Source organism: Terrapene carolina, unplaced genomic scaffold, assembly GCF_002925995.2.
Source record: "Terrapene carolina triunguis isolate 2854851 unplaced genomic scaffold, T_m_triunguis-2.0 Scaffold838, whole genome shotgun sequence".
Taxonomy (NCBI): Eukaryota; Metazoa; Chordata; order Testudines; family Emydidae; genus Terrapene; species Terrapene triunguis.
This window is the reverse complement of record NW_020665189.1, coordinates 2319675-2332024: the sequence shown is the minus strand read 5'-3', so window position 1 is coordinate 2332024 and position 12350 is coordinate 2319675. Positions and strand designations below refer to the sequence as shown.

Below are 12350 nucleotides of genomic sequence, written 5' to 3'. Positions count from 1 at the left end.
CCCACACAGGCACTGTGCCACAGGAACCACACACAGCCATCGCATACACCTCCCACGCAGACAGTCATGCACACTGGAGCCACCCAGACACACACACCTCCCACGCAGACACCCAGGCACAATGCATGTTTGCAAAAATTTGCCTCCTTCCTGTAATTTAGTTTCTGCTTTTCCCTTCTCGGTGACTTCCCTTTGCTTTGCAGAGCTGGGCTCAGGCACAATCTCCTCCTCCTGCCTCAGTTGCCCTGCCCATGACCCAGGGCAGGCTCCAGTCCCATGCCCTCCTGTGGAGGTATTGGAGCTGGCGTGTCCCCCTGCTGTGGGTGCAGTGCTCTGGGGGCAGACACTGCTCTGGCTCAATGCCTTAAGGGGCAGAGCCGACTTCTGCATCCCACTAACTGCCTTTAGCTGACACCACCTGGCCTAGGCAGGAGAGCTGGAGGAACCCTGGGAGGGCAGGGCTGGAGGCTTGAATGCTGTGTCCCGTCCTGGGGTGGCTCGCTGGGCTCCTCTGGGTCGGGGGAGGTGGGGACATGGCAGCCAGCCCTGGGAATGCCAGATGGGGAGCAAGGCAGGAGTGTCCAGAGAGGGCTCAGGTATCACAGGACATTACCTGCAGCTGGCACTGCCATGCAAGGTCACGTGACTTGCTGCCCAGGCCCGTCCGCCTGGCACTCGTTCTTCTTGAGGATGATGCTGCTGAGCTCCTGCATGAGTTTCTCGTTGATGGGCATGGGCAGCTGGGCACTCCTCTTCCTGGTGCCGTCCTGCAGGGGTTCGGGGCTGGGAGACAGCTCCAGAGGAAGGGGCAGCTGCGCAGCGCGTGGGGGGTTCCGGGTCCAGTTCTGCTCCCTCCCCAGGGCAGGCAGCGTGCGGGGCAGATCCATGTTTCTCTCGAGCGAGGCTGTTTGGGTGGCTCTGAGCCCAGGGGACTTGTCCCACTCCGGGGTCTTTTCAGGCTCCAGGGTCAGATCTCTTTCAAGGGAAAGCGACTTGGTGAAGTGGGCGCCAGATGGTCTCTGCTCTGGGCTGATGGGCCGTGCAGAGTGAAGTGCTGGGGGCGCAGGCTGCTCTGGGAACAGGGCCGGCTTCTTTGATCTGTCCACGGCGGGCACCTGGGAGAGCTCGGCCAGGAGGCCTCCATCCAGCCGCAGTGGGGCCAGCACTGGGAAGTCACCCACCTCCTCATAGACAGGCTCTGTGTCCACTGCCTCCTCCTGCTGCTCCTCTACCGAGTCCTGGTGCATCTTCATGGGCTGGGCGAGGGCCAAGGGGAGAGAGGTGAAAGGACTGGATATCATGCCCCGTGCCTCCTGAGCGAGTCCCCTGCAGCAGGGGCCCAGACCCAGGGAACACTGCGCAGGACTGATCCCTCCCCACACGGGCTGGGGGGCAGAGAAAGAGCAGCAGGTACCTACGGGCCCTCACTGTGCACCAAGCACAGGAGCCATGGGAGCAGCAGGTGGCTGCCGGGGAGCGGGGGCAGGGCCTTTCTGGGACGTCTGCCAGCGATGGGTGTGTGTGTGTGTGCAAGCCCCAGGCTGCTTCAGGGGGAGCTGCTGGGTCCAAGTGGCTCCTGTGCCTGACTCACATCAGGGAATCTAGCCTCCCCCAGGCCTGGGCTGGCCCTAGGCAGGAGGGGCTTCTCCTGCCTCACTGCCACTCTGGGGCCTTCTCAGCTACCAGCTCTGCACGTGCCCCAGACAAGGCTGGGAGCAGCCATGAGCTAGGACAAAGGGTGTGTCCCCTGGCCAGCTCCATCCCAGGCAGACTCCCCCTCTGCCCAGCCTATCACCACCCTCAATGCCTACCAAGCCAGACTTTGTCTGAGTGAAAGGGGCCCATGTCCGGGCACCCAGAGCAGGGCAGAGGCCAAGCCCGAGCTGGAGTGATCAGCTGGATGGATAGAAGCTATTCAGCACCAATCGGAGCGATTCTGAGTGCCAGGCCCTGCCTCTCCCAGCCCAGCTCAGCCATGCTGCCTCCACCCCCCCGGCTCCTTCCCTGCTTGTGAGGAGACTCTGGCGGGGATCCAGACAGAGCACAAAGCCATGCAGAACCAGCCCGCCCCCCAGCTCTAGCCACCTGGCATGCTCCTTCCACATGCGCTCAGACCCCCGCGGGCAGCCCTGGGCTGGCATGATGGGGCCAGCTGGCTCCAAACACATGGGAGGAAAGGGCCTTTCCTGCTGACACCCCAGAAGGGCCCTGGGGGCGACCTGACCTGAGCAGTGACATCGCAGCACAGAGCACCTGGGGGGCTCTCAGCAACAGCAGGGAGTGTTAGAATGATGCTAACGCCTGCCTGGCACTCGCTGGATGGGGCTGCATCGCCCATCTCTGGGCTGGGATGCGGCAGCTGTTGGACAGCACATGGTAACAGCCATTTGGGGCAGCAAAGAAAGGGGACTCCCATGCCCAACTGAAGGAGCAGGGGAATCTAGGGAGGCCAAGTGGACTGACCCAGATTCGAATTTGGCCAGGACACCAAAGCTTGAGAGAAGGGGCATGGGATCTCTAAGGAGTGCAAGTGGCTAGGGCCTCCACTTTCCAGTCCATGCTCCTCAGAGCTAGGTTCCCAGCCCATGCACAGCCTCCAGGCATGGCACTGCACAGGCCATGCCTGGTTGGCACTACCAGGAAAGCAAATTGCCCATGCGGTGTGAGCGGAGGCCCTGGAGTGCAGTGGAAGTGTTGTGTCTGCAGCTAATCCAGAGCTCCCCGGGCTACCCAGGGCATGGCATGGCCCGGCAAGGCACACAGCAAGGCACCCTGCGGAAACATGCAGCCCACATACAGATACTTACAAAGAACATAGACAAAGTTCTTCGCGTGTGCAGGCGGCGCTAGAAACAGAGGGAGATGGGGAGAATAAGCGACCGCCAGTGCAGAGGGGTCAGGCTGCAGGAAAGGGGAAAGCAAACCCCTCACGTGGGGCCAGGCAGAACACACTGCTACGCACAGGGGTGCACGCTCACTGCGCAGCAGGGCTGGGACTTCTGCACAGACACAGCCCAACCCACAGGTACTGCCCCCCCACAGACACAGCCCGGGGGCAGTCCCCCTCACAGACACGGCCCCACTCACTCCATCCCCCCGTCCCTCTGTCGCTTGCTCTTCCCACCCTCACTCACTCGCTCATTTTCACCGGGCTGGCTAAGGGGGTTGGGATGCGAGAGGGATTGAGGGCTCCGGCTGGGGGTGCAGGCTCTGGGGTGGGGCCAGAAATGAGGAGTTCTGGGTGCAGGAGGGGGCTCCGGGCTGGGGGTGGAGCCGAGGGGTTCAGAGTACGGGAGGGGGCTCTGAGTGAGACAGGGGGTTGGGGTGTGGAAGGAGGTACGGGCTCTGGGCTGGGGGTGTCGGTTCTGGGGTGGGGCCAGAAATGAGGGGTTCAGGGTGTGGGAGGGTGCTCTGGGTTGGGGCAGAGGGTTGGAGTGCTGGGGGGGCGTGAGGGCTCCGTCTGGGGATGTGGGCTCTGGGCGGAGCTGGGGATGAGGGGTTTGGAGGGCGGGAGGGGGATCAGGGCTGGGGCAAGGGGTTGGGACACGGGGCGGGGAGTGAGAGCTCTGGCTGGGAGTGCAGGCTCTGGGGCAGGGCTGGAGATGAGGGGTTTGGAGGGCAGGAGGGGGAACAGGGCTGGGGCTCGGGCAGGGGGTTGGGGCCCGGGAGGGGGTCAGGGGCTCAGGCTCTGGGCAGCGCTTACCTCAAGCAGCTCCCAGAAGCAGCAGCATGTCCCCCCTCCTGCTTCTATGCGGAGGTGCGGCCAGGCGGCTCTACGCGCTGCCCCGTCCGCAGGCACCATCCCCGCAACTCCCATTGGCCACAGTTCCCAGCGAACGGGAGCTGAGGGGGCAGCGCTTGGGGTGGGGGCAGCGTGCAGAGCCTCATGGCTGCCCCTATGCATAGTAGCCGGAGGGGGATATGCCGGCTACTTCCTGGGAGCTGCGTTGCATGGAGGCTAGAAGGGAGCCTGCCAGCCCCGCTGTGCGGCGCCACCAACCGGACAGTCAACCGGACAGCAGTGCTGACCAGAGCCACCAGGATCCCTTTTCGACCAGGTGTTCTGGTTGAAAACCAGACACCTGGTCACCATAGCTGCCCTCCCCCCGCAGACACGGCCCCGCCGGTAGCACACCCCCCCGCCCCCCCGCAGACGCAGCCCTGCCCGCCAACACTGCCCCGCAGGCAGCCCCCTCCCGCAGACATGGCGCCACAGGTAGGCCCCCCGCAGACGCAGCCCCGCCCGCAAACATAGCCCCACCTGCACAGTGCCCAGCCCCAGCCTCACTCACACCCAGATCACCCCTGCCCAGCCAGGCCCAGCTCTCACACCCATGGCACAGAGAGGCAGCCCTGCACGACGGACACAGCCTGCAGCACCCCTGCGTGGTTCACTGGTTCTCCCGAGCCTGTCTGGAGCCGGGTGGGGGTGTTTGCAGGTGGCGCAGTGGGCTGGCAGCCTGTCACTGCAAGGCTCTGGGGGTGCTGGCGCTGCCTTACCAGGGTCTGGTTGGCAGAGAGCATGGTGGCATCTGTATTGTCTCCCCGCAGAGGGATCAGGGGCATGGTGCCAAACTTCTGCTTGGTGAGGTCGGAGGAGGAGCGCCGTCTCATGATCACTGGGCGCAGGTCGTCGTGCTGCATGAGAGTGCCAACACGTCACTGCTTGGCGTTCCCAGCCCCCACCCTGCCCCAGGCCCACTGCATGCCTGGCACACCGGCTCTCACCCACCTGAGCCTTCAGAATGCTGGTGGTCCAGTCCCACAGCTCGGCCTGCCCCGCACACACCAGGTACCTGCAGAGCCAGAGGAGACACTGGCTGGATTTTGGGGATCTGGCACCTGCTGCTACCCACAGAGGAAGGTGCTACCGAGGGCAGCTCGCTGTAATGACATCATCCAGCTGCAGGGCCCTGCCTGCCTGGCTCTCAGCTTCCCCAGGGGCTGGCTGAAGATGGGAAGTTCCCCACACAGAGGCCAGGGGGCTGGGAGCCCAGCAGGGATCAGCTCACCCCACAGCCCAGGGAGCTCACTCTAACTAGCGCCAATGCCAGCACTGCCTCCGTGTAGTGCTGAGAGCTTTGTGCACAGTCACAATCCGCCAACGTTCTGGCTCCCCCAGCTACACGGCATGGGCATGTGAGGGGAGAGAGCCGGCAGCCCAGCCCTGCCCCCCAGACTCCCTGGCTGTGGGGCAGTTACCATTCTCAGCCTTCATGCTGCACAGCCACAGGGGTCACATGCCAGGCCAGAGGGACTGAAGGGGAAAGAAAAGGGAAGCGGTTTGGCTGGTGTCATGCAGCTGGCTTGTATCCCTAGCAGTACTGCCAGCTACCAGCCCTGAGCTGGGCCTGGCTGCTGGGCCTGCCGGCTGCTCAGCACTACTCCAGCAGAGTACAGGGGCAGGGACAGCACTCTGGGGGCTGGCAGTGGTGGCGGGGGGTGCACAGCTGTCCCAGGGATACTGTGTAGAGCAGTGTGAGATGCAATGAGCTCATGGGGGCAGTGGGAACATGCCATCAGGACCACACACCCTGGCAGGCTCACTGGATGGGGACTCAGACCGTGAGAAAGGACATGGGGATGTACAAGCATCTGGCCCATCACAGGGGATGGGCTGGGGCCAGCAGACTCTCGACTGGAACCGGGGGTGCAGGAGGCCACGTGCTGGGCACTCTTAAAGGTGCAGCTCATGGTGGGCCCTGGAGCCCCAGAGCAAATCTGGGCAGTCTGGAAAGCTCATGTGGGGAGTAGTGAATTCATGGGCAGAGGCCAGTGCACACGTGTGTGTATTCAGCACAGGGAGCAGGGGCCAGTGGGGGAGAGTGGGATGGGGGGCAGGGAGCAGGCAATGTCCATGCTGCTGATGCTCTGCAGTCTGTGCCACCAGGATGGGCAGCTAGTGGCTCTGGCAGAACCTGTCTGCTCTCAGATTCCAGCTCCCTGCGTCAGGTTCCTGACCCCTAGTTGCCGGGGATCCCGAGCAGCAGGCCATGGCTACAGGGACCCCGACATCCTGCGCCCCTGGGGCGAGGGGACCCCATGAGGTACTCACAGCTGCTGCTTGTCCAGGATCAGAGTGAATCCCCACCTAGAGCAGAGGGACACAAGGCACAATCAGGCCAGGGCAGGTGCTAGAGTCAGAGCTCCGGGTGGGGGGGGGTTGAACTGGGGGGGTCGCAGTGTCCGAGCTGGGGCAGACTGGCAGGTCCCTACCAGGCTGGCTCTGGAGCTGGGGCACTGCAGCTGGGTGATGGGATTAGAGCTCACCTGGCACAAGGGGGGTCGAATCAGGGCTCCTCCTGGCGGAGGTCACGCCCGAGGCTGTAGGACAAGTCTGGGGTAGGGTTAGGGGTAGTGCCTGCAAACAGGGCCGGGAAGTGGGGGTGCTGACAGATGCCAGGCACAGTGCTGGGGCCGGCTCTGGGCAGAGGGTGTGGGGAGGTTACCATCAGTGCAGGCGTTACCGCTAGGAAGGGTCCTGCACCCCGAGCCCGACTCTTACTGGGACGGCGGCTTCAGCTTCTTCCGAATCCCCATGTAAACCTTGGCCATGTTGAGGGGCCACTCCCGCTCCGGCCGGGCACTCTGGAAAGAGAAAGCCAGACACTCAGCCCTGCCCCCATGGACATTCCCCATCCCCCCAGCCCTGCCCTGCCCTCCCCGTCTGCACACCTCCCCTCCCCTCCCCTCCCCTCGCCCCGGCCTGCCCTCCTCTTTCTGCCGGCTCTCCTCCCCTTCCCAAGCCCTACACTCTGCTCTCTGCCAGCACCCCTCCCACACTAGCCCAGCCCTTCCAGCCTCACTGGCACCCCTCTCTTCCTCTCCCTGAGGCTTCCTATCCCCACCTGCACCCCTCTCAACCAGCCCCAGGGATGGGACAGGGCTTCACACTCTGCACAGGGGGAAAGGGCCCCAAGTATCGGGTGTGTGAGGGGCACAGAGAGAATCCAGAACCTTCCCCTGGCACAAGCTGGCTGAACGGCCGCCTCTCAGAGCCAGGTCTGGCAGTCCCTCCCCCCGGACCGCACGCCCCATTCCCGTGGCTGGAGGCAGGGCAGGGCGTTGGCTTGCCTGCCCGATCTCTGGGAGAGCTTTCCACCACAGGAGAGGGGGGCCCTGATCCCAGGGGCTGTGGCAGGCCCCCTCCTAGCCCAGTGCTGCACCCGTGTCTGGACTGCCCTGGAGCGCCAGGTCTGGGTCCTGCTTTACCCTTTTCTCCTTCAGCAGCAGCAGCTTGTGATCCTGGATGACAAAGTATCGCTCCTGAAACTTGCAGCCCAGGAGTTTGGGGGGCTCCTCCCGACACTTCAGCACCCCACACTTGGGGGTCTCGCGCTTGGCACCTGCATGACAGGGGAGAACAAGGGGGTGAGGAATGTCCTCGGCACCCAGAGAGAGGGCCTGGGCAGGGCAGGAGCAGGCTGGGGATGGGGATTAGGAGCGGAAGGGGTCAGGGTGTGTGTGTGTGACAGACAATGGTGGGGGGCAAACAGTAGGAGCAGGGGGGTGTCAGACAATAGGAGCAGAGGAGGAATCAAAGTCCCCCTCGCCCTGGCTCTGTCCCCCTGGTTTCCCTGCAGGAGTCGCTGTTTCACAGCCCTGGCTAGCTCCGAGCATCACTAACAGGACAAGTCTCTTTTCACCTCCAGGGTGTGAGACACAACAGGCACTGACTGCCCCCCTGCAGGCAGCCTCAGCATAGGCCACAGACTGGGCGGGCCACGGGGACCAGCCAGTGCTGCTGCTCTGGGTCCCATGGCTGGGCTGGGCCAGGGCCAAGGGCCAGAGCCATGGGCAAGGCAGGGCCTGACAGAGGTCATGGGCAGGGGGATCTGTTGCTGAGCCAGGCTGGGGCCATGGGGAGGGGGAGCTGGGGCTGGGGCCGGACTGGGGCCATGGTCAGGGGAAGCTGGGCCCGGGGCCATGGTCAGGGGAAGCTGAGGCTGGGGCTGGACTGGAGCCATGGGTAGGGGAGCTGGGGCTGGGGCCATGGGCAGAGGGAGCTGGGGCCAGGGCCGGGGCTGGACTGGGGCCATGGGCAGCAGGAGCTGGCCTTGCTCCGTGTGCTGCACCTTGCTCTGCAGGAATGGCCCTGGGCTCAAGCAGGGCCTTGCAGCCCAGTCAAGGCAGGTGGTGCTTACCTGTGAAGAGACAGCTGCCTTGTCCAATGGGAACCTTCCTCACCAGCAGGTAGGCAGTACTGGGCTCAGGCAGCTTGCACCACTGCAGAGCCTGCTCCAGGACCTTCTCCTTGGGGTGCAGGGGACGCTCTACAGAGAGGAAAGGAGGCCGTTTGCACCCCGGGCAGCAGAGGAACTGCCGTGGGCCCTGAGGCCAGGGAGGGTCCAGCTCCCTCAGCAGGGCCAGGCCCGCCACAGCCCAGACAGGGCCAGTGCTGCCATGCTGTGCCAGGGCCCAGGGCTGTCAGAAGGCATGGGCACCCCCTGCCTCTGCAGCATCTGGGGCCGCGGAGACAGGGAGAGGGGATCCAAGGTGAGAGCGCTGCATGGACGGAGTGGTCCAACCTTCCTCCCCCACAGCCCTATGGGCCCCCTCCCAGCCCCCACCCCCAATGGTGAGTGACCACCCCCGCTCCCATGGAGAAGTGCTGCCGCCATTCAGCCCCCCACTCCAATGACGAGAGGCCACCCCCATCCCTCCCCCTGTCTCCACTGCCACTCACCCAGCCCCCACCCCCATGGTGAGGTGCTCCCCCCGCTACTCACCTGTCCCCCCATCCCAATAGAGAGACAACACTCCCGTCATCCAACCAGCCCCCCCAATGGAGAAGCACCCCTGTCACCCAGCCCCCACAGTGGAGAAGCGCCCCCGTCACTCAACCAGCCCCCACCCCCAATGAAGAAGCACCCCTGTCACCCAACCAGGCCCCCCAATGGAGAAACATCCCTGTCATTCAACCCGCCCCCACCCCCAATGGAGAAGCACCCCGTCACCCAGCCAGCCCCCCAATGGAGAAGCACCCCCGTCACTCAACCAGCCCCCACCCCCAATGGAGAAGCACCCCTGTCACCTAGCCAGCCCCCCCAATGGAGAAGCACCCCTGTCACCCAGCCAGCCCCCAGCCCCCCCAGTGGAGAAGCGCCCCCATCACCCAGCCAGCCCCCAGCACGCCCAGTGAAGAGACGCCCCCGTCACTCACCCAGCTCCCCATTCTCCAGGGCCTCAAAGGTCAGCCAGATGTCCAGGCTCGCTGGCATGTTGCGCATCTCCAGTACCTGATTGGTCAGCTCCTCCGCCGTCATGGTAGGCGACACCTATGGGAAGCGCAGAGATCAGCTCATCCCCAGTCCCCACCCCGGCCAAGGCCTGAGCCTTCTCTGGGTGCCACCGAGTCTGCCGGCAGCAGAATGGGAATTAGCCAGAGAGTGGCGCCCCCACCCACCAGGCACTGGGAGATCTCCCCACCCTGCAGGGCAGCTCCGGCCCCCTGAAGGCTCCCACCCAGCTGACAGCAAGGCCGGGATATGGAGGGTGGGCCATGCAGCTGCCCTGCCCAAGCCATGGCTGCAGCCAAGACATGCTCACTCACCTTCAGGGTGACACAGCAGTCTGGCAGCTTCTGCTCCAGGTAAACCTCAATGATGAGATCTCCAGCCTGTGAGAGCTGCGGGGAGAGAGGGCAGAGGGTGGGCAAAGCCTGGGCGAAGTGCTGGACTGGGAGACTGCCACGGGTGGGTCTGAGCCAGCAGCTCTCAGCGTCTGCCTGCAGGGAGCTGGGGAAGGGGATGCTTGCATGCAGAGTGGCTGCACGCTGTGACCAGTGCCCGGGGTGAGAAGGGTGGGAGTTACAGAGCAGGTTAGGGGCCCCACCCATCAGGGAGAGGGCGAAGGCCTGGGGCAGGGTGAGGCGGGGAGGCAGGGCCCTTTCCTGTTCCTGGGGAGGCCTCGTAAGAGATGATCTCATTGCAGAGCAAACACAGGGCCCATTGTGTGGCTTGGGCAGCCCATGCTGGAGCTGGGATCTATGCAGGGACAGAGGACTTGCAGCCATGGGCCTGTGGTGGGCTGCTCTCCAGCCATCTGCCTCCACCATGGAAGCTCACCCATGTCCATGGGCCCAGGCAGAGGCCGATGGACAAATCAGCAGGAGGATCCAAGACATGGGGAGTGCATGGCGCCAGTACCTGCACATCCCTCCAGGTGGTGATGAGGCTGTTCTCTAGATCCATCTGCGACACCTGGTCCTCGTCAATCTAGCGGGCAAGAGAAGGGACGTGAGGTGCAGGAGGGAGAGAAGACAGTGCTGGGGGAGGCGGGGCAAGAGGGGGGCTTACGTTGAAAATGCGGACGTAGTTATCAATCAGGTCCTCCATCACCTTGACCTCGTGCTCCCCTTTGCCGTCTGTCTGGAAAAGGCTGGGAGCAAAGAGCAGTGACAGGTTCTTGGTGCTCATCTGATTGAAGTCAGCACATTTCTGCACGCTGCGAGCCGGGGCAGAGAGAGAGAGAGAGTTCTCAGAGTGTGCCCAGCAGCCCCAGCATGGGACGAGGCTGGGCCGTTCAGAACCACCCATCCAGCTGCTGGAGTCAGGCAGAACTTCTTGTCTAAACCTTTTTCTATTTCCATGGGGGGAAAAGGTCACAGGGTTATGAAATTTTCCACTTTTTTTCATCAAAATGTAAAATTAAAAACTTTAATTTCAACACTTTGAATGTCAAGTTTTTGGCCTTTTGTTCTTCCCTCTTTTGGCCACTGAATGCACTTGAACGTGCGATGGCCTCGGAGTGGGTTTCCCCCACTTCTTCCAATTTCCCTCTGTGTTCTTTGTAACATTTCCACCTTTGGAAAAGTCACATAGCAGCAAAGGGCAGAACTGACTGGCATCTGGCTGCTCCATGACTCCTCCGGTGTTGGGAAAGTTCTGAAAAGTTACAAATAAAAGGAAGATGGAAAGAAGATGAAAGTGTGAAGCCCCAACTATGGGACATTTTCTGGCAAAATAGAACCAGAAGATAACAACTGGGGAGAAAGGGGAAAAAAACCTCACAAAGATTACAGAATGCTAACCCTGCAAGCTGGTCTGTACCGACCTCTGAGAAATGCAGACAAGTCACCTTCGGTTGCACGATTGCTTGCCATTTTTTGCTGCCAGAGGGAAGGCCCAGCCCCAGACTAACTGCACGGTCCTCCCAGCCTGTCCGCACAGCTCAGAGACAGGGGCGTGTCCCAGGGCCATTTGTCAAACTCTATACCTGTATCACCCACCACTGGCATTGGCCACTCCATATCCCCAGGGGACCCAGAGACCCTGAAGCTAGGTGGGAAGTGAAGGGGGCAGACAGTGCACACGGCATGTCTGGACTGAACCATGTCAGCCGGTGACGCTCCCCCGATTTCCTAGACCATGCTGTTTCCTGAGGAAGTGACATATGCACACTGCCCGAGGAGGGACAGACTGACCGGTAGAGGTGACCAATCAGAGCAGCCAGTGTCCTGCGGTTGAGGCGGGGCAGGCGGTTGATCAGCTCCTTGTAGCGCTCCAGCCGTTGGGGCTTCGGGGCTATTGCTGGAGGAAGCAGATGGTCATAAACACAACACTGCGCAAAGGCACAACTACCATCACCGGGCATGAGCTGCTGGCCCCAGGCCATGCATGGACTGGCAGGAAGCTGTGCCCCAACTTACCCACACTCACACCAATCACCCGGCCCCTCGTGGGGCCAGTGCTCCAGGTCAGACTGGGATAATTCCCACCCTCTGTGCATTGGTGCAAATGATGGAGCCAGGGGCAGGGGGAGAATGGGGCCCAGAGCGCCCCCCACCAGCGGAGCTCAGCACTGGGCTAGCCTAGGTCTGTCTCTGCCATGTGGCCCTTGGTGGCAGGAGAAGGGGCGTCAGGGTGAGAGGGAGCCCAAGGGAGAGAACAGCTGCTGCGTGGTGAGGCCGGGGGACGGCGGGGGGGACGGCAGGGAGATGGGTACCCGCAGCCTCCTTCCACTGGGGGTGCAGCTCCGAGGTGAAGACGGGGTCCTCAAGCTCCCGGAAGAATCTCTTCAGCACATCGGTCACGTCCTCAATGAAGTTGTCGCTGATGCGCAGCTTTACATTGCGGGCATCCCTGCGGAACTGCTCCATCAGCACCTTGATCCGGGATTTGGCCCCGTTCTTCCGGTAAATGCCTTCATGTCGCAGTCCTGTGGGCAGAGCGCGCGAGAGAGAGACCATGTCGTGGGAGCTGCGTGCTAAAGGGGGAGCCCGGATCAGCGCCACCAATGCAGGGGTGGGGCAGGTAGTGGACTAATGGGGAATGTGCCCTCCCAGCTCTAGATCTCTGTGTGTGTGTGTGCGGGGGTTGGCGGTGGCATAAGCAGGTAGATCACAGTGT

General features: G+C 62.8%; 1 protein-coding gene across 2 annotated transcripts in view; it reads right to left on the bottom strand.

Moving 5' to 3' along the window:
- Window positions 1-452: 452 nt before the first annotated feature.
- ARAP3 (ArfGAP with RhoGAP domain, ankyrin repeat and PH domain 3) overlaps window positions 453-12350 on the bottom strand; it is a 51083-nt gene continuing 39185 nt past the window's right edge. For both annotated transcript variants that reach the window (XM_026660853.1, XM_024216904.2), the window contains 14 exons: window positions 11947-12159; window positions 11426-11531; window positions 10299-10446; window positions 10149-10217; window positions 9554-9628; window positions 9164-9278; window positions 8145-8273; window positions 7213-7346; window positions 6506-6588; window positions 6056-6091; window positions 4733-4796; window positions 4501-4638; window positions 2808-2846; window positions 453-1256 (listed from right to left, as the gene is read on the bottom strand). In XM_026660853.1, coding sequence (XP_026516638.1) covers window positions 639-1256; window positions 2808-2846; window positions 4501-4638; window positions 4733-4796; window positions 6056-6091; window positions 6506-6588; window positions 7213-7346; window positions 8145-8273; window positions 9164-9278; window positions 9554-9628; window positions 10149-10217; window positions 10299-10446; window positions 11426-11531; window positions 11947-12159 — 1967 coding nt within the window. In that variant the 3' untranslated portion in view covers window positions 453-638. The remainder of the gene's footprint in view (window positions 1257-2807; window positions 2847-4500; window positions 4639-4732; window positions 4797-6055; window positions 6092-6505; window positions 6589-7212; window positions 7347-8144; window positions 8274-9163; window positions 9279-9553; window positions 9629-10148; window positions 10218-10298; window positions 10447-11425; window positions 11532-11946; window positions 12160-12350) is intronic.